Below are 26,615 nucleotides of genomic sequence, written 5' to 3' on the forward strand. Positions count from 1 at the left end.
AAAAACACCTGAAGGAACTTCTCCGAGATCACTTCTGGGAAAGACTAAAATGAGAGTTCTCAATTTCTTCGCTTCATACAATGTTTCAGGAGTTGTATGTAAGCTGAAATCACAAACCACTGATGAGTGACAAAATAGGGAGAGACTTCTCACTATATTGTTATCTTCCACCCTCAAGTATTCATTTCCTGCAACAGATTGTGCAAGATCATGAATGAGATTGTGCATTTTGCACTCAATTATATTGCCATGGCCACCTCTCTTTACATCCTGAAAGGACATCCATACCAAATCATCGAAATACTCATTGCTAATGAATTCTTATGATTTTCTCCTTTCTGATTGAAGCAAGCCTTCTGCAATCCATAGCTGGATTAGTTTCTCCTTCTTGAAAATATAATTTCTGGGAAATATTGAGCAATATGCAAAGCAACCTTTCAGATGTGTTGGCAAGTGACTGTAACTCAACCTCAGTGCGGGTAGAATTCCACTATCACTTTCAGATTCATCCCAAAGATCACTATCTTGGACAAAGAACCACTCTTTTCCCCCCCTTTTGAACCGCATGACACTTTCCAGAGTCTTTGCAGCTAAAGGTACACCGCCACATTTCTTCACTATTTGTTTGCAAATTGCAGACAGGTTTGGATGGTGGTCTTCATTATAGCCAAAGGCTCTTTGCTTGAATAAAGCCCAACAGTTACCATCAGATAGACCTTTCAAATGATGATTGTAAGTTGTGCCCATTATAGATGCGACCTTTTCACTACGTGTGGTAACAATGATTTTGCTTCCTTCCACACCACTTCTCAATGAAGTTCTTAAATTGTCCCATTCATTGTGATCTTCATTCCATACATCATCTAACACAAGCATCTTTTCTCAAATGACAATTCTTGGAGTCGAAACTGCAGCACATCCATCCCAAACTAATCACATTTGCTCTTACTACCAGATTCTAAAATCAAAACCATGATCTTCCCCACATCAAAATCATCATTTACACAGACCCATATCTTCAGATCAAAATGTCTTTTTACCCTTTCATCATTGTACGCTAATTGAGCAAGAGTTGTTTTACCAAGACCACCAATACCAACTATAGAAATAATAGAAATTTTCTATGTCATCTCTTTATCCTCCTCTCTCCCAAAAACTTAAGATTCAATTAGAAAAGAACCCGTTTGCCTTCTCCGCCTACTCCTACTTCTACTTCCACTATCACTAACAAGTCCCTCTTTCAAATTAAAATAAGACTTCTCTTCTGCCAAACATTTAATTTCTCTTTGATTTGCTTAATTTTTGGTAACATGTCAACGCAACTCGTGAATTTTCCCAAAGAGGGAACAAAGATGCTTACCTGGTCGATGAATCTGCTGCGATTCCCAGATAGCATAATTCCAGGGGAGCACTCATCAAGAAGGTCCTCCACATCATAAGCAACTTCCTTAAGCTCTGCCAGCCAGTTCCTCAAAGCTCTATCAATCAACTGTCGCTCCTCTGCATCTTTGAGCACGACTTGGATTCCACATAAGGTTCGCCCGAGCTTCTTGAGGTCCTTCTTGACGCCGCAGATAGTAGTGATCTCTTCAAGAAATGGAGTGGTCAATTTGTCGAATATCAACTGTACAAGAGGGGACAGAACTACACCCAGCTCCATCTAATGGCAATTGCAAGCAAAAGTAACACTGGTCTAAGCGTTTAGCTCTGCCAGCGACTTTGGAAGCTTCTACTGCGTTGATTTTTTTAGCGAAGTCGGTATAGATTAAAGAATTTCTTCCTTGAACACAGTAAAAGTTTTGTAAAGTAGTATAATATATGATTCATTTTCAACTGATCTCGTAGTGGAATTGTGAAGTCAATGTGGAGTGAAACGCAATTACTAAATTGGCCTTTGAATTGTCTCACTAAACGCAATTTCCTATCCTTTCGTACCGTTTCTCGACAACCAAACACAATTCATATACATAGATTTATGAAAGGGAAATTACTTACAGAGACGGGTTGGGGCATCGTGAGGCCACTCGGCCATGATGGTGGCAGATGAACTGAAGCATTGGTGTTGGGGCTTACGTTGGCTATGGAGGGGCTTGTCGAAGCTAGCTACCGGCACCCTTCTAGCTAGTACAGAGCAGAGGGCGAGAAATTTCAGGCACTCCATCAGAACCAGAGTGGCGTTAGTTTATAGTTGGGCAAAGAGAAGCCAATAGGCAACAAGACCAGAGAGAGAGAGTTTTGGTGACACCTAAAAAAGTGAAGAAAAAGAAAAAAGAATGGGAAATAAAAATCTTTAAAAAGTGAAGAAAAACGAAATATTGTCTCTCTCAAATTTAACTCGTATTCAAATAAACATGATTCGCTTACAACCCTAGATTCAAGAAAAATATCGATATGACTCTTCAATTGTGAAGATGATTGAAACTGAAAATTATACTTTATTGTTCTAAATTATACTTTATATTACACTTTGCAGTTAAAATTTTTTGAATGCATGTTTTGCATCCTAAATTATGATTTTTGTTACACTTTATACTCTGATGTTAAGTTTGTTGTTCTTTTGTTTTTAAAGTATTGAGAAAAATGGCAGTCAGGTCTTTTCATATGGTGCTATATTTTTCCATCCAAGTTAACAACAAACTTAATATTGGGATGCAAAGTGTTGTAAGGTACAAAAACAAAAAGTTTAGGGTGCAAAGTATAACACGAGGTATAATTTAAGGTAGTAAAGTGTAATTTCCTTTTTTTTAGAAAACAATTGTGACCTTTCAATGGTGCATTTTTATTAATATCCCTTGGCCTGGCTTTCACGGTTAGCCGAGGGATTTGGGTTAGTGTCAACTTTGTGTTTGGGTCCAAAATCACTCATTTCTTTATAACCGAATCCTATTCCCATGTGGACATTTTGCTCTTTCCTTCATTTTGAGCCTATCTTAAGGAGGAGAAGGCGGCAAGATCAATGTGCTCTCTCTTGTATGGGTTTCATTTCGAAAAAGTACTAAGGTCTTGCAAGTCAGGGGTTGGATGGGACAAAGATATGGATTTAGATCTTGGATTGTATGGAGCTAATTTTTTTAGGTTAAATGTAATTAGACTCTCTAACTTTGACCAAAATTCAATTCAATTTTTGAATATTTGATTTGATTATTTCAGTCCTTCCATCACTACTTGTTAGACACCTAAAAAACGACATAATTTGGGATTTTTTAGTTTCTTAAATTTAAAATTCTATTTAAAATTTTTTGAAAACATAGAATTGAATTTTTCTATCCCAATTCAATCATCCATACATAGAAATCAAAATGGGAAGAACTTAAAAAAAATAAAAATCTATTATTTCAAAACTCCACACATTGAAAACAAACCCAAACCAAAACTCTCTCTCTCTATCTCTCTCGCCACTGTGGCAACCTAGATATCCATTGTTATCCTACCTCATTTTGTGACCCATTTGTCATTACATGACCCAACCATCGTCCATATCTTTATTGCCACTCCTTGAAAATTTTGTATTTGGATATAACCTTTTTGGTTGAATTTGTGAAAATAATTTTTTTCTCAAATTTGCAACTGGATGGGACAAATTTTGTTTGTGATTCATATGAAAATTTTTGTTCTTCACTTTTCGTTATGTTCTCCCACAAATATTAAGAAAGAAATTGAATTTTTTTTAATTCATTGGCTTTAAGAATTAAGAGAAAAGTAAATCTTTGTTGATAACTATTAATGAAACCCACTAGCTAATGGAGGTGGACAAAATGACTACATTGAATAATAGTAAATGTTGGAGGATTGCAATGAACAAATTGAAAGTTACAAAAATGAATTAAATTATGGACAAAGTTAAAAGGCATAATTTCTAATTAGCCTTATAGAAAAGGCATTTACATATATATATATATATATATATATATATATATATATATATATATATATATATATATATATATATATATATATATAATATGCAACATTCTTGCTCGAGGTGTACACGGTACAGTTTCGTAAAATTTTGGGTCATATTTAACACCACACCATGCAATGCAATTTGCTAAAACACTCACCGCACCTTGTCTTAATAAATCGATCACTATGCCATGCGATTTGGTTGGTTTTCATATATATATATATATATATATATATATATATATATATATATATATTAAAAATGTGTACTAAATATATAGTAAATATATTTAATATATGCTAAATATTTATTAAACATACATTTAATATATGTTAAATATTTATAAATTTCATATTAAATATAAAATAAAACTTATATATATTAATAGATGTGTTATGTTATGCGGTTTTTTGAAAACAAAATCGCAAACTGCACATTGGTGCATTTTTTACACCTCCACTTTGATCGGCGGTGTAGTGGCCACAATTTGTTGTCGTTCTTAGTCTGTTTAGGTACGGTCATATCGAAGTGGTTTCTTGTTCAGCCCTAGACACAAGTAAGAAAACTAACATAAGTGGATTGGGGGACCAATAAATGCATTTTTTTTAAACTTATGGACTAAAACTCTAAAAGTGCTCAGTTGAAACTCAATATTAAAAATGTTAAAATTTAAGGATTAATAATTGTATTTTGGCCCCAAAAAATAGTTTTCCATACTTAAATCTAAATCTTTTTTTGAATTCTTCAATTCAAGTGTAACATAGATGTGAAAAATTACTCACTTCCACTTTCAATGGGAGAGAAAATAAAAATACAATAAGAAAGAATGAACTAATAAATTGGATTGTTGTTGAACTCTTGAAATAACTAGGGTTTGAAATGAATCGAACCATTTATGAATAACTTGGACTCGGCACAAGAAAAAAACTTATTTATCTTTGTGTATTTAGCAAACACATCAATCTTAAGCGATTAATTCTAGTACCACAAATTAAGTCATAACTTTTATCACAATTATTCATATGACAAACTATGACTAGTTGTTTGTCACTTTTACATGGACCTATCACTTATAGTTTGCCATGTAAGTAGTTGTAGCAAAAGTTGAAGGTTAAAAAAAAAAAAAAAAACTAAGTTATGGGTTAATTTGTGGTCCTAGAATTTGTTTTCTCAAACACAAGTTTAAGATTGACTATTTATTGAGTCAAGCTCAAATATATGAATGTGTTCATGAACAAGCTCATGAATATGAGACTTGATTTAAATGCATAATAAGATTATATGTTTATATGTATACTTATATAAACTTAATATTAGATTTTTTAAGTTTGTAAATAAGTTTTTAATGTATCAAATTATTATCTGTGATTTATTTATAATATAAATAGTTCATTTTGTAGTAAAAATCATAATAATTTGTAACAATAAAGATAATTTTTTTAATAAGTTAATATATTTGAATTATTCTATCAAAGAAACTCTAATATTATAATTTCAAATGTAATTTGTGTTGGTGCAAATACGATAATAATGGAAATAACATAAAGAGAAACTGAATAATACTTCTAAATATTATTAATTTGATTAGAATATATACAACACTATTTGGATTAAGGCGTTGCACTCACTCTCTTTAAGGAGATTCAAGCCCTTGGTTGACTAAGCTTTGTAACCGGTGCAGACTTTCTCTGACTTGTCTCCCTTAAGATATAACAGCCCAACAAATGTCGTATGATTAGAACCTCTGCACAAAGTGTTCAAGCCCAAAACTCCACCAGAAAAAACATGCTTCCTTGCTCAGAACATCTTTTTTTTCTTTTTTAGTGTATATTGCAATAACTTGGATTGGATCTGAATGAGTCGATTTATAGGCTCAATGGGCCTCGCAAAATTACTACCCAAATTAATCTAATTAATTAGGTCCATTATTCTGATGTAGTGGGTGTTACAAGATTAATTGCTAGAGTTACACAATTATTGGATGAGATAAGGAGTTTCCGAAAAATGAAAAGGCTCAAACGGATAGTCCATTAAATGAGTTTTCCATAATAAAAATGAAGTTTTAATTTGGGTCATTTACTCACCAACGGATATGGTAATTATTATAAATGAGCTGTCAAGTAGGAGAATCCAAGAGGCTGATTCATATCCATTTTTGACACCTCCTTACTTCACCTCCCCTTTGGGTTCATATTTAACTCAATATCTGAATCAATTCACATTAGCTCATTAATCACCAAAATTGAAAAGAATAAAATAGTTTCTCTTATTTTCAATGTGAGATTAAATATTTTCATTAACTCTTTATTTTTTATATTAACTCTCACATCTTTACATTTATGTTGTAGTATAAATCAAATTTAATTATATAATATTAAAATGCTCCAATAATTAATGTATGTTAGTACATTTTAAATTAAATTATGTTAAAACTTAATTTGTAATTAATTGAAGCTTATAAGAGAGATAAGTTATTTAATAAGGTGAAGTTAATTAAACAAACTGTAACTTTATGTAAGTTAAATTAAATTAATAAAGATGAGTTATCTAAACTAATAAATATTATGTAGGTGATAAAAGGTTCTAGAAGACTATATATTACAACCTCAAGATACAACAGCCCAACAAATATTGTATGATTAGAACAACCTTTGCACAAAGTGTCCAAACCCAAAACTCCACCGGAAAAAAACATATTTCCTTGCCAAGAACATCTCTATTTTTTTTTTTTTAGTGTATATTGTAGTAACTTGGATTGGATTGGGTCTCAATGAGTCTATTTATAGGCTCAATGAGCCTCGCAAAATTACTACCCAAATCAATCTGATTAATTAGGTCTATTATTCTGATGTAGTGGGTGTTATAAGATTAATTGCTGGAGTTACACAATTATTGGATGAGATAAGGATTTTTTGAAAAATGAAAAGGCCCAAACGGATAGTCCATTAAATGGGTTTTCCATAATAAAAATGGAGTATTAATTTGGGTCATTTACTCACCAACAGATATGGTAATTATTCTAAATGAGCTCTCAAGTAGGAGGATCCAAGAGGCTGATTCATATCCATTTTTGACACCTCCTTACTTCACCTCCCCTTTGCGTTTGTATTTAACCCAATATCTGAGTCAATTCATATTAGCCCATTAATCACCAAAATTGAAAATAATAAAATAATTTCTCTCATTTTCAATGTGAGATTAAACATTTTCACTAACTCCTCATTTTCCTTATTAACTCCCACATCTTTACATTTATGTTGTAATATAAATCAAATTTAATTATATACTATTAAAATGCTCCAATAATTACTATATGTTAGTACATTTTAAATTAAATTATGTTAAAACTTAATTTGTAATTAATTGAAGCTTATAAGAGAGATAAGTTATTTAATAAGGTGAAGTTAATTAAACAAACAGTAACTTTATGTAAGTTAAATTAAATTAATAAAGAGGAGTTATCTAAACTAATAAATATTATGTAGGTTATAAGAGGTTCTAGAAGACTATATATATATAGCTATGCTACGACCATTTTCATATCAAGAGTGAAGGAAGAGAAATAGTTAAACCACAGAGCTCTCTCTTCTTTTTCTATAGTAATTGTGAGTAGTGTGTGAGAGTGAGTGAGTTCAACAATATTCCTAAACACTTAAGAGATTTTGAGCCAAAGAAAGTTGTTTCTTTTTATGGAGCTTTGAGCTCAACCACTTGTGCAAAGTTGGTCCAAGCTATACATTGAATTGTTGGGCTGTTGTATTCTGGAGAGGATAAGTCAAAAGAGAAATTTTATTGCATCGGTTTATGGGCTTTGCCAACTGCAAAGGGCTTGAATTTCAATGAAGTGAGAGAGATTTATGTGCCTCAGTCTGACATTGTTTGTTTAAATTCCTAATTTTATTGTAACAAAATATCATTTTATTGGTAATTTCTCCAACACTGTATTTGGAAAATAATACTAATTCGTGGACAAACTAAGCTTATTTAACACTTTAAATGAACCAAGGTTCTCATCAGTTGATACACTCAACCTAACCCTGTTCAAAGAAAAATAAATGAGCAATTCTAACAATTTAATTTTGACTCGACTCTTCTTAGTTCGTTTACAACATGAAATAACCAGATCAAGGAATAGTTCCAGTTAAGTTGAATTTTAGTAGAGATTAAATAAAGAAGGATAAAGTTTAGTTACGAAATTGGTTGTAGTATAAGACTACAACTTCCTTTAAAAAAAATTAACATTACTACATATTTTGAAAATCTAAATGTCAAATTGAGTGTTCTTTATGCTTTTAATACACATATCAAATTTTATGCCAATTAAATATTATTTACTATATACTTTATAAGCTTATATTTTATGCTTAATTTTAAACTACAAAAATTTGTAATTTAAACAGTTTATTGATCTTCGATCTCTCTCTCTCTCTCTCTCTCTCTCTCTTCCTTCTCCCCGATCACTCTATTTATCTTTTCCTCACTGTTTCTCTTTCAACCACCCACCACCTCTGCCACAAGAAACCCACGACAACCATCACGAAAAAACCCATCGCCACCACCTCTGCCACAAGAAACCCACCACTACCACCAAAACCCACCCCTATCACTGGGAACAAAACCCATAAAATCTACCACCACCTCCACCCACAAAACCCATAAAACCACTGCTAAAAAACCCACCAAACACTACAGCCACAACCTAATCAATTAGCCACGGTGAGAATTAAACCATAGGGCAAAATCAAACTTGAATCAGCAACCAACAACCACCCACCAAGGAAACCCATCAGATACACCACCACGACAACAACCTAATTAACCCGCCACCACCATGCATAGAAACCTACAAAAAAAAATCAAAGCAAAAATCCACACAATTGAAACCCACTTCTGCCACTGTGAAATCCACCTCTGCCACCACAACCAGAGATGCCACCAAGGCAACAACACACCTACCGCCACCATGCATAGAAACCCACAAAAAATTAAAGAAAAATTCTCATTAGAACCCTTATCAGGACCCACCGAAAATCAAGCCTATTCCAAAAATCCAACCCAAACCCATCGGAACCCAGCCACAACCACGGTTACCCTGCCACCAATGCCACTGTTACCCAACATTAGAACCCAACACCACCACCACCGTTACCTAGCCACAACCATGATTCCACCATGGCTCCACAATCTCCACACCTACATCATAGAAGCTGATCTCCATGCCGATCTGAGAGAGAGGAAGGAAGCCTTAGATGGTTTTGGGTTTGAAGAAAAGAGAGCAAAAAGAAAGAGAGAGAAGGAAGAGAGAGAAGAGAAATGCAATAATGAGACAGAGTAAGGAGAGGAGATGAATCAAATATTAAAAAACAAATTTTTATTATACAATCTTGTTACAACACCATTTTAGATTTAGGATGGCATTGGAGCAAGATTGTAAATTTTTTTTACAATTAGAAGACTGAATGTGCGTTTGGATACCTCTCGCTGAAAACTGAAAATAATAATAAATAATAAAAAAGTTACTGTTTACGTGTTTGGTACTGTTCATAAGTCTTATTGCATTGTTCATGTCTCATGAATAGTGCAAGAAGCGCTGTAATAAAAAAAAAAAACCAAAAACACAGTAACGCCAGATGCAGGAGTATTCAAACGGAGCTTGAGTAATGGGGCTTTTTGGGACTTTAATACTAAAATATATTAACATATAGTATTTGAGAGATCAGATACTAAAGCTTAGTTTGGATAGGGAGTCTGCGTCTGGCGTTTTACGTTTGAGATTTTTTTTTTTCCTTCCTGCGCACATGTTCCAACAGAGACAACATGTACTGTTCACCACCGTGCGTGAACAGTAACCGCACAGTGGTGCACTGTTCATGTAATTTTCAGATTTTTTAAAATTAAAAATGAGACCCACAATACTATTCACATATTTAAAAATTATTTTGTTACAGTATTTTTAGTTTTCAATTTTTAATTTTTAGCTGTATCCAAACGGACCCTAATTCTCTAAGCGTTTGCCAAACACACCCATATATGCCAAAAGAATTCTAAAAAAAAAAGTTTATTAAAAAAAAAAACTACAAAAATCCGACTCACGACTGTTGACTGGCGGGTCATGCCCGCCACAACTTTGAATGAGAGAAAGATAGAAAAGAAAAAATTAAAAAAAATCAAACGAGAGCAAAGTTGTCTAAAGACTTTAAACACTGAAGTCTACCATGTTCTTCCCTATCTTCAACAGCTGCTAGTCGCCAAAAGATCTAAACCAGTATTTGGTTCATTGAAAGCTCGAGTCTTTGACGTGAGCAGTGGACACCTATAAGGCCACTGCCAATTGCCGCAAGATGCAGTTGGATGTAGTTCTGTCCCCTCTTCTACAGGTGGTATTCGACAAATTGGCCACCCCATTTCTTGAAGAGATCACTAATATCTTCGGCTTCAAGGAGGACCTCAAGAAGCTCCTGCGTACCGTACGCGCAATACAAACTGTGCTCAAAGACGCAGAAGAGCGACAGTTGACAGATAGAGCTTTGAGAAACTGGTTGACAGAGCTCAAGGAAGTAGCTTATGAAGCGGAGGACCTTCTTGATGAGTGCTCTCCTGAAGTTATGGTATCTGGGAATCGCAACCGATTCATCGAACAGGTACGTGTCTTTGTTCCCTCTCTGGGAAATTTTGCAAGTTGCATTAACATGTTACCAAAACTTGAGCAGATCAAAGAGACGTTAGATGTGTTGGCAGAAGAGAAGTCTTTTTTTAATTTGAGTGAGGTATCTGTTAATAATAATAGTAGTTGCAGAAGTAAAAGTAGGGGGATAAGGAAAACTGGCTCTCTTGTAATTGAATCTGAAGTTTTTGGCAGAGAGGGTGATAAAGGGAGGATAGTAGAGCAATTACTGTCCACAGGTGAAAGTGTAGGGAAAATCTCTGTTATTTCTATTGTTGGTATTGGTGGTCTTGGTAAAACAACCCTTGCTCAATTAGTCTACAATGATGAAAGGGTAAAAAAACATTTTGATCTGAAGATTTGGGTGTGTGTAAATGATGATTTTGATGTGGGGAAGATCATGGTTTTGATTTTAGAGTCTGGTAGTAAGAGCAAATGTGATTTCTTTGGGATGGATGCGCTGCAGTCTCGACTCCAAGAATTATTACTGGAGAAAAGATACTTGCTTGTGTTGGATGATGTATGGAATGAAGATCACAATGAGTGGGACAATTTAAGAACTTCATTGAGTAGTGGGGTGGAGGGAAGCAAAATCATTGTCACTACACGTAGTGAAAAGGTTGCGACTATAATGGGCACAACTTACATTCATCATTTGGAAGGTTTATCTGAAGGTAACTGTTGGACTTTGTTCAAGCAAAGAGCCTTTGGCCATAATGAAGACCACCATCCAAACCTGTCTACAATTGGCAAACAAATAGTGAAGAAATGTGGAGGTGTACCTTTAGCTGCAAAGACTCTGGGGAGCGTCATGCGGTTCAAAAGGGAGGAAAGAGAGTGGTTGTTTGTCCAGGAGAGTGATCTTTGGGATGTATCTGAAAGTGATAATGGAATTCTACCTGCCCTAAGGTTGAGCTTTAGCCACTTGGCATCACATCTAAAGGGTTGCTTTGCATATTGCTCAATATTTCCCAGAAATTATATTTTCAAGAAGGAAAAGCTAATCCAGCTATGGATTGCAGAGGGCTTGATTCAATCTCCAGAAGGAAGAAGATCACTTGAATTCATTGGCAATGAGTATTTCGATGATTTGGTATGGACATCTTTCTTTCAGGCTGTACAGAGAGATGACCATGGCAACATAATTGAATACAAAATGCATAATCTCATTCATGATCTTTCACAATCTGTTTCAGGAAGTGAATACTTGAAACTAGAAGATAACAGTATAGTGAGAGGTCTCTCCCTTATTCGTCACTCGTCAGTGGTTTGTGATTTCAGCTTATATACAATTCCAGAAGCATTGTATGAAGCAAAGAAGTTGAGAACTCTCATCTTAGTATTTCCAAGAGGTGATCTTGGAGAAGTTCCTTCAGGTGTTTTTTCAAGTTTCAGATACTTACGGGTCCTGGATTTAAGCGGTAGTGGCCTCAAAAAGCTCCAGGAGTCCATTTCCTCTTTCATATTCTTGAGGTACCTTGACCTCTCTAACACACAGGTTGAAACATTACCTGAAGAAGTGTGCTATCTTTTCAATTTACAAGTGATGAACCTTTCCTGTTGTTATAATCTCATCAAGTTGCCAAGTCATATAGGCAAAATGTTTAAACTGAAACATCTAATCATAACTGGCTGTGAGAGATTGACCAAAATGCCAGCTTTGATTGGGAACCTTAAATACCTCCGGACATTGTCAATGTTTATTGTAGGAGAGGGCATGGATGAAAGTCTCAGAGAGCTGCAAATTTTAAACCTTGGGGGTGAGCTAAATATCAGACACTTGGAGAATGTGAAGGATGCAACAGAGGCATTGGCAGCCAACATGTTAGGTAAGCGAAATCTTCGGTCCTTGGAGTTATCCTGGGGGAATGATCGGGGGCAATTAAACAGGGACAGTGATTTTGATGGAACTCTGGGAAGTGAAGTGCTTAATTACCTCCAACCACATGAAAATCTAAAGAAGTTGTTTGTAAAAGGGTATCAAGGAAACTACTTTCCAGGATGGATGAATGTTCATAAACTCCCAAATCTAACTGAACTTGTCTTGATTGCCTGCAGAAGATGTGAACATCTTCCTACACTGGGTCAACTTCCCTTCCTTAAGGTCCTTTACTTGCAAGGAATGGATGCAGTAAAGATCATCGGCGAAGAGCTCTATGGTAGTGGTTCAGTGACAACATTCTCATCATTGAAAGAGCTAACTCTCATAGATTTTCCTAATCTAGAATTCTGGTGGCCTTTCAACCAAAGAGAAGGATTCCCTTCCTTGGTCAAATTGACAGTCAGAAAATGCTTGAAGTTACACAACATGCCATGTTTTCCATTGCTAAAGCATCTGGAGCTGAGGAGTTGCAATGATAGGATACTACAGTCAGTATCAGATCTAGCTTCCCTCACCATCATTGTTATTGAAGAATTTAAAGAGCAGTTGGTTTTCTTGGAAAAATTGCTTCAAAATAATGCTCTTCTAATGTCTTTAACTATTGGCTCTTGCCCCAAGCTTCGCACCATCTCTCCAAATTTAGGAAAGCTCAACAATCTAAAGAACCTAACTGTTCGCTGGTGTGAGGAGCTCCTTTCGTTGCCACATGGTCTGCAAAACCTTACCTCCCTGGAGTCATTGGAGATAATTGAATGCCATAGCCTTATCTCATTGCCGGAGAACATACAAGGCCTGAGCTCTCTTCGATCTTTGTCCATTGAGAATTGCAATAATATTGCATCATTGCCACTGGGGCTGCAATTTCTAACAGCTCTTGAGCATTTAGCTATCATGTACTGTCCAAAATTGGATTGTTTGCCTAAGGATTTGCAACACCTCTCAACTCTTAAAAGTTTGACCATCTTGAATTGTCCAGAGCTTGTGTCTCTTCCTGAGGGGTTACAACATGTCAGCACACTTCAAAACTTGGAAGTTCGTGGCTGTCCTGGTCTGCAGATTCTGCCAGAGTGGGTAGCTAAGCTTACCTCGCTCAGATCTTTGAAACTTTCAGACTGTCATAATCTAACTTCTCTGCCTGAAGGTTTGCGATGTTTAAGTTCCCTTCAACATCTATCAATTCAAGAATGTCCTACCTTGGAGGAAAGGTGCAAGAAGGATATAGGTGAGGACTGGCCTAGAATAAATCACATAGCACATGTCTATATTGGACCACTAAAGTTCAGACGAGATGACACTGCCAGCAGCTCATCTCCCTATCAGTGAAATATGAAACTTATACCACAGTTTTTATTCCTTCATAATTGACAATGTGATGCTCTTTTGCAATAAGTTTTGTAAATATACTAGAAGCGGCTTTATATCTGAGTAAAGAAAACGCCTTGTCATCATTTAAAATATTTACATTGAATGGTTTCAAAATCTTTGACATGCCCTCAGCAAAGTGCAGGTACAAACAGCTTTCAAAGTTGCTGCCATTTTAAGAAAAATAATTTTTTTTCCCATGTTTAAACAAAACCAAGGCCCAAGAATAATTAGCTTCCAACCAAGTGGCATATATGAATATGATGGCATTAAGGCAGGCAGATACTCAGGCTCTCAGATGAGCTGCCACGGTACAATTTCTTTGATTTAAAAGGAACTTTTCAACACGTAACTGAGAGCAACCACAAAAAGTCTTCAGTAAAATGTAATCTTCTCAAAAAAAAAAAAAAAAATTTCCGTTGCCGGGAATCGAACCCGGGTCTCCTGGGTGAAAGCCAGATATCCTAACCGCTGGACGACAACGGAATTGATGGTGACTGTGAAGTAGATAAAATATATATAGCAAGTTATATCTTTATTAACTTAAATGCTTGTACTTATCCAATTTGGGCTTTCTCTATGATATACTGGTCTGGGCCTTTTTATTAAAAAATTGATCTGGGCCTAATTTAGGCCCAGTTTCTTCCTTACAAATTTACAAGCTACTGGATAAAAATATCCATGTCGACGCCTCCACGTGAGATTATCGTGTACATTAATTTCTCACTCCCCACTTGTGTGTCCTTCCGTCCCCAATTTACAAGCACCCGCTCTTTCCACCTTCAATTCCAATATTTCTATCCCACCTCTCCCAACTCCCCCCAATTCAAAGCCCTAACCCAACCCAAATGTTTAAACCCTAAACATTCCAAACAAACCCAATTTTATTTCTTCTTCTTCTCTTATTTTTTTATTTATAAAAATCTTTGTTTCTCTCTGGCTAATAATCGCGCTTCATTCCATGGCGGCAGCTCCGACGACGGACCAGGCTTTCTCTCTCCTCGCCGCCGCCAACAACCATGGCGATTTGGCGGTGAAGATGTCTTCTCTAAAGCAAGCCAAAGATATTCTATTATCCATAGAACCGTCTTTGGCCGCCGAGCTTTTCCCTTACTTGGTTGAGCTCCAGTCCTCCCCCGAATCCCTCGTCCGCAAATCGCTCTTAGAGTGAGTGTTCACAAAAAAAAAAACCCTAGCTTATAGCTTCTTTCGCTTCCTCTTCGATCTTCGCTTTTCTTTGTTTAGTTATTCATACTTTTTTGCTTAATATTCAAAGTACACTTGCAATTGTACTTGATTTGGATGGAATTACTCAATATTAGGGAAATTTTTTGATCTATAAAGGTTTCTATTTGAATCTATCTAACATGGAACAATTAAGGAAGTAACAGAAAGTATGGCTTCATAGCTTGCCCTAAAAATTTGGGACTAAGGCTTGGTAGTTCTTGCTTTCTGTAAATACATTAACACATGCATAATAGTTATTTTGAGGTTTTGTTGAGGTTAATGTTTTATTTATTACACATGCTGGTGTGCTTGTCTAATTGCACTTTTTAAGTGTTTTGATTTTATTTAATATGGTTTGGCAGCTTGATTGAAGAGATTGGGTTGAAAGCAATGGAGCATTCTTCTGTGTTTATGCCTGTTTTATTGGCACTTTTAAAAGACGTTGAGCCGACTGTTGCAAGACAATCTATAGTTATTGGCACAAAATTCTTTTGCAGTGTTCTAGAGGAGTTGGCATTGCAGGTCTCCTCTCTCTCTCTCTCTCTCTCACACACACACACACACGCATGCACATGCGCGAGGCACATGTGCATGTGTGCATATATACAGGGTAGTCACTATGGGTTCCAATATTTGAAGAGGCATGTTTTGTTATGATTTTGTTTATAATTTATGTATTATTTGGCAATTTACGATCATACCCATTATTTTATTTGGAGATGATATTTAGATTTTCTTGTGGTTACAGATTTGCAGTATCTGGTTCAATCATGTGCTTTGGGTTATAAAATCATGGTGGTTCTCTTTAAATATACCATGATATTAAGATTTAGAATTGTCATGCTGAACTGTTATGCGGAACTTACATTTTGATAGTTTAGTACATTGATTAGAATATATGTGTATGTGATTGATGGTCAGGCATTTTTTTTGTAGTTGTACTTGTATGAGTGAAACTATTTATTGATGTTAAGGAACATAAAGAAAAAAGGTCTGTGATACAGTTAATTTTATAATGGGTAGTAGCCTCAGTCTCTGATTTTGACTTTCCAACAAAAGCATGGCATGTGTAATGGTGATACTTAATTTGCCGGAGACATGGACATGGAAGGTGTCTCAGGTGTAATCATGTTGATTTGTGAGACCTTATTGACCAAAGTTGCGACTTTTGGTCAGTTGCTACTGGGGCTAGCATTTCTTCTGTTTAAGTAACAAATTCACCTTCTTTGAATTCAATGTGAATAAATTTTCCCAAATATGTTAAATAATGAATTTTATTTTCCTGCTATAGTATCTTGTTTGGGTCACCACATCAAGTCAACTTTGCTTATTAAATCTTTCATTATCTGTATGCTTGACTGTATTTAGGTTCTTTTTTTTTTTTCCTGGATGGAATGCCCTCTCTTTCTTCTCCCTCATCCCTTTGTCTCTCACACATTTCCTTCTTGAAATCCCTTTATTTTTCTTATTTTCCCAATTCAACTGCTTATGCTCATTCTGAAAAATTATAGTTTCACCGGCGTGGTAAAATTGAGAGGTGGCTTGAAGAGCTTTGGATGTGGATTGCTAAGTTCAAGGATGCTGTCTTTGCCATTGCATTGGAGGTATGTACATTGTATTGACATGCCCCTTCAAATTCTCCTCAATGTTGATGGGTTTCTAAAGCTTACTCTTCATATTTTATTTTATTATAGTATGAGCTCAACATGTTTATGTTACATTGGCGATGCATTAAGAAAATCGGGGCCTGGATTTGACCCTTAGCAGCAGTAAAAAATGTTTAAAATACGATTCGAGATTTGTCATACAACATTTTTTGAATAATGAGAAACTGTACGTGCAAAAACTTTGACAGTGATCCTGTTCATGTAGTGATGCATTAAATTGGTCTATTGGTTTTTGAGGCTGTGGTCTATACAGAGTGTGCCAAGTATGCATGTGCTGGGGTGGGGGTCTAAAAAATATAGGGTGTCTATGTTTCTTTATCTTTATCTCTTTCTTCTTTTGCTACACATTGCAGTTAATTATTATGACTAGCAGTGTTACTGCATCCATGTCATAAAATCCTGTTGGAATTTCAGTATGCTTTTCTGTGATGATTACAAGTTATACTTGCTTAATTTGTGTCTTATCAGAGAAGTGAAGTTTGACTGTTTAGTTTGTTGACGAAATTGGTTTCAGTAGAATCTATTTGCTAAAGATTCATGTGAAATTCCACTTTCACTTGTATTTCCATTTCCTTCTGTCTTATTCATGAAACTGTTGGTGAGACCCATTGTGTTTTGGTAAGTCAAATGAACAAATTCTTGTGGTGTTAAGTAAACTTGTATGTTGTATCTGTTAAATATTTTCAATATTGAGCTAACCTGAAAGTTGTTTCAACTTTATTTTGTAGCCCGGTTCTGTTGGGACAAAGATGCTGGCTTTGAAATTTTTGGAAACATATGTTTTACTTTTTACATCTGACACCGATGATTTTGAAAAGGCTGTCACAGAAGGTAATGCATTTTGACTTTCAGGTTCAATCGTTTTACTAAAAATGATTTTGTTTAGGTTTCATATGGAAGCCTTTTTTGGATTGGTAAGTTACACATGCACCTCATTGGATCTTGAACCCATGACCTCACTTTCCACCTATTTTTGCTGGAGGAAGTGCCAGTTGAGCTATATCTCATTGGCTCATATGGTTGCATTTTACTTGCCTGATTTCTTTGCCATTTTTTTTTTGTTCTTTCCATTCTTTTTAAAAAAGGAATTTGGTTTTTGACTTTCTTTGGATATACATTTGGTTCTTTACAACAGCTAGCAGACAGGCTTTTAATATATCATGGCTGGATGGTGGTCACCCTGTTCTGGACCCAGTTGGACTTAGGTCAGAAGCAAACAGAACTCTTGACATTCTCTTAAATCTGTTGCGGTCTGCTGATAGCCTCCCTGGTTCATTGACAATAACTGTTGTCAACTGGTGAGCTTTCATGTACCAGTATTCATTTTAATTTTTGCATTTTGTGTGATCTTCTTATTTTCTCATTATTAGTGTGTCCCCTCATTGTTTGGGTCTTGTAAGATCTTGACATCTTAAGCAGGTTATTATATGGATGGATTTCATTTAAATGGAGGGTCATATAAATTGTATCTTGTATACCAACTTGTATTTTGTTAAATGTTAAAACTGACTCTGCCCAGAGGATCTATTATGATTGTGGCATCTGTTACTAATGAGTCAATGTTGGATAAATGACAAACAGATTATGAGATTCAAAGTTGTCTAGCTTTGGATACTTTGTAAATTATAATCTTTCGAATCGTCAACAACGTAGAAATATGTTCCTTTATTTTGTCCATAATTTTTCTTTGTAATTCTTTAGGCTACTTTGTATTCTTTGTGCATAAAGTAGTCTTCTCTTAATAAAATAATTCTTTAGTGTGGTTCCTAGCATTTGAAACTCTTCGATTTCATGGTGATTGTTTTCTTTTGGTTTAAGTGGAATGAGCCACTGTTTATTCTGTTAACCTGACTGTGAGTCTAGCTTGTGGAACTCATTTTTTGATTGGTAGCATGTGGAACTCTTAGGTTTTGTATTTGTTGTTTCTTTGAATGAATCTGAATGGCTCCTTTGTAACTGGTTTCTGAAAGGCTTTGTTACATTAATCCTTTGAAAGATGCAACTAGTGTTCTTTGAATGGTGTGTTTTTAGCATCAATGGATCTTTTTAGTCCGTGGGAAGAAGCTCTTGTTTTGTGTAATTAATATAGCATTCTATGTAGTCTTTGAATACTGGAAAGTTGAGAGATGGAACAACTCTGATCAGCCAACTTGTACCATAAAATTTTTCATTGTCTATGGGTAAGTTCCAATAAAGAAGAGGTGTCAGTATAAAAGCAATAAAAATCACTAGAGAATTACAGATAACAGAACCATGAAGCTTATCGAATCTCTCTCTCTCTCTCTCACACACACACACACATGCAAGCATACATGTTCCGGGAAATTCCAAATGACTCCTCTTGGTATGTGGTACCAAACTCATGAAATCATATGAAAGGTTTTAATGAGATGCTAATATTCAGATCCCATTATGGGTGTTGGGCCTTTTATGAATATGTACATGTTTGTGTATCTGTGTGCGAATGTTGGTTTGTCTGTGTTTTTATGTGGATATATAATGAGGTCGTGCCTAGTGCAAAAACCTCTCACTTCCGTGAGGTCTGGAGAGGCGATTGGCTGTATGCATACATAAATTTATCAAAAATAAATTTCAATGCCTTTACATAAACACGCTATCTGTGCACTTATATGGCAAATATGCATGTAAACAATATTTGCTTAGCATGAAGATTGTTGTTATATACAACTTGAATATAATTGGACTTCACTCATTTTCTATTTCAGTGATAGACTTGGGAAGCTTATTTGCACCTCACTGCGTGTTTTCTTCCCTTTTATTTTTTTCAAGTCCAGAATGTATAACAGCCTGACATATTTGAAATATATTCTGGTCAATGTTCATTCTTTCTCCCTTGTAGGAAGGTGGTTTGTCTCTGGTAGTTCTAGTACTCTGCAACATGAATATTTTGTCGTATTATTATGATACTTCACAATTACTGATGTGATTAAATATCTTCAGATTAATGAAGGCCTTAAAACTTTAACATATAGGCGGTAGGTCTTCATTTTGCCCTCATTTATACAATCTTGAAAGTTATGGAGGGATAACTGAAGCTTGGAAACAGGTTGTAGAACAAGTTCAACGGCTTGTTTGTGATATTATTGCAGCATGCTGACCAGCTCTCTTTTGAGAAGTTAATGGCATTGGATACTGCTGCATTGGTGGTTCAGATAATGGGAGTTACAGGGCTAGGCAATGTTAGACTGCACATTGTTTGGGTACAGTGGAGCACCATTGGCCAGTGATAGGAATGGATAACTGATGGATAAAAATGGTCTTCTCGTGTGCTGAGGGAAACATCGTGGTCAAAAGCGACGCAGTTTATACTTTGTAAACTGTTTAAAAGACCATTTAAATGAACTTTGTTTGAGTTTTTACGCTGTATGCATACAGCTGATGATGTTCGATCTATTTGAAAATGTATTGATTATTTTATTACAGTTGATGCACACTTAATACCTTTAATAATCAAAATTTCTTTTTAACTTGGGATTACCTGCTATATTAGCTCTGCTTCTTTCTTGTGGTTCCCAATCTTTTATCTAACTTTTAATTTTGATCACAGCACTTGATTCATTATATGGTAACCACATGCATTTATAAACAATCAGCAGTGACGACCCTTCACCTGTTTAATTATTAGGTTTAAAATTTAAATGTGTTGTCATCTCCTATTTTTTTTCTTTGCCATATAGATGGCATATACCTGGTTCCTTGAGATTAGATTGTATCATATAGGCTGCCAACTTGGCCTTGATATGAATCTTTTCATCTGTGAAAATTTTTACCTAGCAACTTTTTTAGCCATGTATCAAGCAGCTGATGTGTGCTGAATGAAAGACAGTAAAGAAACAATATGACTGATTTACCCAATGCATTTGATCCATAATGATTTTTCATGAGGATTATGCATTTCTTTTGTTAAGTATGAAAATTATGCATTTGAGCATATTTAGACACAAGCAATTCCAGAATAATGTTAGAAGTTGTTGATTAGCTTCCTCTAGTTTTGATCAGTTCTTACAATCAGTCAAATGCCTCTAAAATTGTGTGAAGGAAATTGGTGCTGGTATCAATATGAAATCATTACTTAGATTGATTTCTTTGTTCTGTTTTTATATTTTCCACTTAACTAGAAAGTTTGTTATTATGATCATCACCGTCTTATCTATTTCTCAATGATATCTTCTCGTCAACCAAGCCTTAGTCTCACCAATTTAACCTTTTAAATTATTGTAGTCCCCAGCCTGTTAATACTGTTTCTCATAGATGATGTTTTTAGTTTTATTGTACGAATGAATGCCATCAATATATTTCATCATAGAAAAGAGATTTGAGAAATTGAAATAGGTAACCCGAGTCTGCTGCACTGAATTTGCACTTGGAAGGTTGTTTTGAACCATGCACTACATTTTATGAGATAGGATGTTATGTATTGTGTTTCTACAGATAGCAACATAAATATATATATATATATATATATATATATATATATATATATATATATATATATATATATATATATATAAATTGCCAGGATCATGATCAAATGATAAATTTAACATACGGTACTGACGAACATGAAGAGAGTATCCACTTTATTTTGCTAAAATGATTTTGCTGTTGTTGGATCAAGATTCTAATTGTTGGTTTTGGAGATATTGGCAGCTTGAGATAATGGAATATATTTTTCAAATAAAAAAGGAAGGAATTTTCAGAAATGATTATGGACAATGAGAACATTTTAAACACTTAAAAATTTCAAGTCCTTTTTTATTTCTTGGAAAGGATTTCAGATTCTTTCAAATGTAAGCAGATTTGAGTTCTTTAATGCCAATATCAATGTCTTTTCAAGTATTTATAAAATGGTAACTTTGTAAAATTTTCAACATATCCTTGCTGAAACCTTGGGAGTATTGGAGGCAAAGTCTGTTATGTGAGTCATGTATTGTAAGTCAAACTGGTATTGATCTTTTGCACTTGCCATTTGTACTGGTATAAAACAACATAGAACTGTGAACAGATTCTGTGCTACTTAGGTACGCGTAATAAGATATCTATATATCTGGCAATAGATGTCTTTTGTGAAGCAGGTCTTGGTTGGTGCTCATAAGCAACTTTTGTTTGATTTGGTTGCCAATTTCCCTGTTTATTTGTTTTATCATGATAAGACTTAGTTTTTTGTGTGCTTTTCTTTTTAAGTTTCTGCTTTTGTTGTTGTTATTACTATTATTATCACCGTCTATAGGGTAATGAAACCTTATTGGGAGATAGTCTTGTTTGTAAATCAAAGCTTATTTGGTTCACACATTTTTCTCTAGGAATGAGGACATTCAGTATTGATATGGATGCAGTGTACTGTTCAATATGTATTCTCCATATTTTGTTTGTTTGGTTCCTTCACTTTCTGTAAACACTCAAATTTTATGTTTTCAGACAAAAGAAAGTTCAAAAAATCCTGGTGGAATAAAGATGTATTCACATCAATTTCTATTGTTCATTTTTTTCTTTCCAGCCATTAGTAATGCATGGCATGATAACACAGTTTTACATTATCTATGTTTGTGTAGTATTAGAGTATGTTTTGCCTACGAGATGAACTACATCTTCTGCCACATCATGACATCATATCTGTAAGAAACCTGGTGATGGGAATAGTTACTATATACTTGTGATTGATTAATTTTCATTTTGAATATTGCAAATATCAGAGGGAAAATTTCCTTACAGCATTTGGTTGTAGAAGATTGTCCAAATTATAGGAAGCTAATATATATACTAGTTTGATTGAAGCTTGTATTGACACGTATAATTATGATGTTGAAAAATGGATAAAGAATGCGTGAAGTTGTAATGATTGAAGGATCATAGACATAGAAGTGATTGAACTAATTTGAGGACAATGTTGGAGAATTTTTTCTAGAGCATTCTATATACTAAAGTAGAATATGTGGTCCTTCTTAAAGATCCATATTTTGATGAAATAGAATCCGATAACGGTTTTATGCTCTTATAAAGAGGTTGAAGAGTAGTGCGCATTGGAGACTTCTGGTGTTGGGAACTTGGATGAGCCCCTGAAAATTTAAATGGGGAAAATATTCTTTAGGAATGTGTCAGGTAAGCAGTAGATTCTGAGTTGAGTTGGACTTGTGCCTGGATGCAAAGGCAGTGGGAAGTTGCAATGAGTATCTACTGCTTGCCATAATTGTGGTGCAAGGCATGTTCCCTTTGTTGTGGCATTATGGCATCATTCAATACCAATATGACAAATGAGATGGCTGCACCGGTCTCATTTGTCTGCACTGGTTGTCATATTATATCATCTTCTTATTTAGTCATTTAGTGGGCTAAATGAGTGTGCAGTTTTCTCATCCGTCAATGCTGGTGCAACTTCACAGAGGCTTAAAACATTTTGTTGCTTAGTTTAGATTAGTAATAGTTGTTTCTATCTTTCATATTTGTTTTTTCCAGGGAGAAAAGAAAGTATACATTTTGTAGGCTAGACTAACGGTGCACCAGAAGCTGCCTTGCATCTGAAGCAGTGTGAGTACTTGTGGCTTCTATCCTTTCATCTTTATTAATTTTCTTAGTAGGGATTTTAATGATTTAAGTAGCTGGGGGCCTGATTTCTAGTTTGGACAAGAGTATACCAGTTTAGAGATCCTAAACAAATTTGAGATGGAAGGTTGACACTGAAATTTATTGCTGGTGGTACTCTCATGATGTTAGTCAGGCATCAATCACTTTTCAAATAAGCAAGTGTTGTGAGCTGATATCGTTAAAAGTGTTACTCTCCTGGAAAGTTATTTGGGAAAACATTATTTGAGTTGATTATTATAGCAGTAAGGGCTGAGCCTTCTCAAATAGTCATATTTTAGTGAGCAAAGAGTTGATTAGGCATTTGCTCATTCATTTCTCATCTGCAGTAACAAATTGGATGCATAATTTTCAGTTAGTCTTGAACATATTTCTTGAAGCGGTTTGTTCACTCTCGTAGGGCAGCAACTGTGCAATTTGACATGGCTCTATGAAGTCACAAGCATGTCTTCCAAATAACTCTCAAGAAATCCAAATTTACAATAATATCTAGGTTGATGCTAATGAATGATTTCGGCAAGTTTTTTGGAGGAAAGTACTTAGGATATTCATAAAATGAGTAGCTAAAATGAGAATACTAAGATGGATATGTGGAAATACATGAAAAGAAAAGATTTACTTTTAGATAGTGGTGGCCCCTATTGATGAAAAGACGAGGGAGAGTTGCTTGAGATGGCTTGGTCATCTTCAAAGGAGAGCAGTTAATGCACTGGTGAGAAAGAGTGAGCTGATTCAAGTTGAGGGAACAGAAAAAAGATGGAGGAAGGACCTGTCAATTAAGAAAGTAACATAGAGGATGATTTTGGATAGAATAAAATGTTGCAAAAGAAGACGTGGCCAATTCTAATTGATCTGTTGAGGATTTTATAGCCACCTCAAAAATTTTGGGAATTAGGCTTGGTTGTTGTTTTTGTTGATGATGATGATTAGCTATATAATTGATTTATTACTATGCCCCATAGGTCCTTCTCTCCATTAGTTCACGTTAACAAGATTAGGAAATATTCTTTAAAAAAGAAAACTCTAAAGTTCTAGCATGCATTATAATCTGCTTTTTATTTTTTATAATTTTTTATAAGTAAATAATTTTATTGAAAAAGGATTTGTACTCCCTTTTCAAAGCATGCATTTATAATATTTTCAATGCTGTGAGGCTTGTTTATGTATTAATAATTTGCACAGAAATCTTTATGTATTCAGAAGCAGTTTTGATCTATGAAGCCAGGCTGTGTTCAGTGCAGGAATCAGAATGGATTTTATTCTTATTTTTATTTATAGTTCTGGTTGGTGCTTCATTTGGAAAACTATATATATTGTAAGAACTTTGAAAATTGGCTGTGTTATTGAAGCTCTATCCTTTTTAACTTTGATATTGAAATTGGAGTCATGTTGCAAAGTTGGTGTGTTTGGGGATGAGAATTGAAAGTTACTAATCATGGTGGTGATTATGGCAGTGTCAGTTATGAGTTACCAGTATTTTATAGTATAAGCCAGGATCATTCCAAGCTTTTTGTAGAGATTGGGGGGGGGGGGGTGTTAAGAATGAATTAGTGGTCTGCAGTTGCAACATATTCCTTCCATTTCTTATTGGTTTCCTACTGTATTTGGATTGATGCTTGCTAATGGTTTTATAATATTGACATAATGTACTTAAATATAAGGTGGTGGAGGAAGAGTTTAAATAAAAATGCTAAATTGTGCAAAATCTATACCTAATGAAAACTTCCCTTTTGGATGAAATAAGCTTTGTGTGGTAATTGAAGTAATTTCTCATGACAAATCAAATCATGGCTAACCTGTGCTTGTAGAATAAAATGTGCTTACTCTTTGATTGGTCAGTGCGTCCTTGTTGAACAAAGCACTGATTGGTAAATTATTGTGGATATTTCATAGTGTAGCTACCGTTCTCCGTGATGAAAAGTATGGTTTTTAGGACAATGGGTGGTATGGAAAATTGGTAAAGTAGCTCATCAATGCATGTGGAGATCCAAGTTCTGGAGTACCATGAATTTCTTCCTTATGATTGGAAAATGGAATGAACCTAAAATTTGGTTTTTAAGGTTTGCATGGTGGGGTTATCACTTTTTTTTTTCCATCTTTCTTCATGAAGTTCTGAACAACTTTATTAGCAACTATTTTACTGAGCTATCATTTTCCAATGAAATAAATTTTTGTTATGGTCTGCATGAAATTATTTGATTTTATTTTATGCCCATATACTTTATACATATGGCGGACCCTAACTAATTTGTTGAGGATTCATAGCCGACTTCAAAAATTTGGGATTAAGGCTTGTTGTTGTATTGCAACTTTCTTGGTAGCCCTTTCTTTCTTTTGGTTCGCACGTTTTGGTATGAGTATTTCAAGTATGGCTTTAGAATAAGGCTTTTTACTCACACAAGAGGCTGTGTGAGCCTCATGTCATAGTAGTTGAGCTTTTGGTTTTTATATAATGAAGGTATTCAAGAAGAGAACAAAGTAAACTAAATACCATTTTTATACATTTTAGGAACATACTTGATTGGTTGGACAGAGAAAATTCATCACTAAGCAAGTGGCAAATAACATAAACACAATTAAATATGTGTGCTTTAGCCTTCTGTTTTGTTGTTTGATTATTCAACAAAAAAATTGAGAAAGTTGTTTTGAAGTGTACTACTTGTGATTACAGGTGTTAAAATAAAAAAGGGTGCATGAATGTTTCATGATTTCTAGTTCTTTGTTAAGCCTTAAATTCTATGAGGACTTGATTATTTGCCAACCCTTTGAATTACACTAGAACAAGCTCCCCTCACTTGAAATTTTTTCCTGTCAAGATGTATTTCCTTTCTTTTCTATTGCTAATTTTTATGCTATTATTTCTTGCATCTTTTCCATCTTTTCCATACTAGATTGGATCTTTTAAACTGTTGCTTTTTTCCTTCAAGAATCAACTGGCTATTCTGAATCTCTCTTTTTCTCTCTCACACACACTGACACATTAATAATTTGACCTACAATCTTGTCTTGGGAGGTCCAGAATTTAGTGTGCTACTTTTTCTCTCTAATATTCATACCTCTTTACATGGACATTTATGCATTATCTCTTTTCTATTTTGGGCATACTTGTTTTTTTTTCTTCTTTTTGAATGCCACTGATAACTTTTTTCGTATAAATCTAGGCAGGCTTATAGGAGTCGGTCATCTAATAATGAGATGCTCTGTATGAATTTTAAAATTGTAGGGATTCCTGAAAAATATGGATGGCTAATATCGGAACAATGGCACTATTAATTCATAATATTTTTGTGCTGGATACTCTACTGTGTA

General features: G+C 34.8%; 2 protein-coding genes and 1 non-coding gene across 4 annotated transcripts in view; 2 read left to right on the forward strand and 1 right to left on the reverse strand.

Annotated features, from left to right (window-relative positions):
- Positions 1-10,052: 10,052 nt before the first annotated feature.
- Positions 10,053-13,888, forward strand: LOC142612942 (putative disease resistance protein RGA3). Its single transcript, XM_075785116.1, has one exon. It carries the CDS (start codon positions 10,246-10,248, stop codon positions 13,771-13,773), a length of 3,528 nt encoding a protein of 1,175 aa, XP_075641231.1. The 5' UTR covers positions 10,053-10,245; the 3' UTR covers positions 13,774-13,888.
- Positions 13,889-14,226: 338 nt separating this feature from the next.
- On the reverse strand, positions 14,227-14,298 carry TRNAE-UUC (transfer RNA glutamic acid (anticodon UUC)). The gene has a single exon. It is a non-coding gene; the product is annotated as a tRNA-Glu (tRNA).
- A 210-nt stretch (positions 14,299-14,508) lies between these two features.
- The window catches only part of LOC142613123 (uncharacterized), a 32,781-nt gene continuing 20,674 nt past the window's right edge, over positions 14,509-26,615 (forward strand). Inside the window, exons 1-6 of one of the 2 annotated variants that reach the window (XM_075785323.1) lie at positions 14,509-14,979; positions 15,402-15,561; positions 16,551-16,643; positions 17,435-17,537; positions 17,842-18,004; positions 19,817-20,203. In XM_075785323.1, the coding sequence (XP_075641438.1) occupies positions 14,774-14,979; positions 15,402-15,561; positions 16,551-16,643; positions 17,435-17,537; positions 17,842-18,004; positions 19,817-19,847 (756 nt within the window). In that variant the 5' untranslated portion in view covers positions 14,509-14,773 and the 3' untranslated portion in view covers positions 19,848-20,203. Of the gene's footprint in view, positions 14,980-15,401; positions 15,562-16,550; positions 16,644-17,434; positions 17,538-17,841; positions 18,005-19,816; positions 20,204-26,615 lie in introns of those variants that run through there. The other variant, XM_075785322.1, reaches the window with a different exon arrangement.

The sequence above is a fragment of the Castanea sativa genome, chromosome 10 (genome assembly GCF_040712315.1).
Source record: "Castanea sativa cultivar Marrone di Chiusa Pesio chromosome 10, ASM4071231v1".
NCBI lineage: Eukaryota > Viridiplantae > Streptophyta > Magnoliopsida > Fagales > Fagaceae > Castanea > Castanea sativa.

Bases quoted from the DNA above. Each gene is read 5' to 3' on its own strand.
- LOC142612942 (XM_075785116.1), top strand. From the start codon at position 10,246: ATGCAGTTGGATGTAGTTCTGTCCCCTCTTCTACAGGTGGTATTCGAC.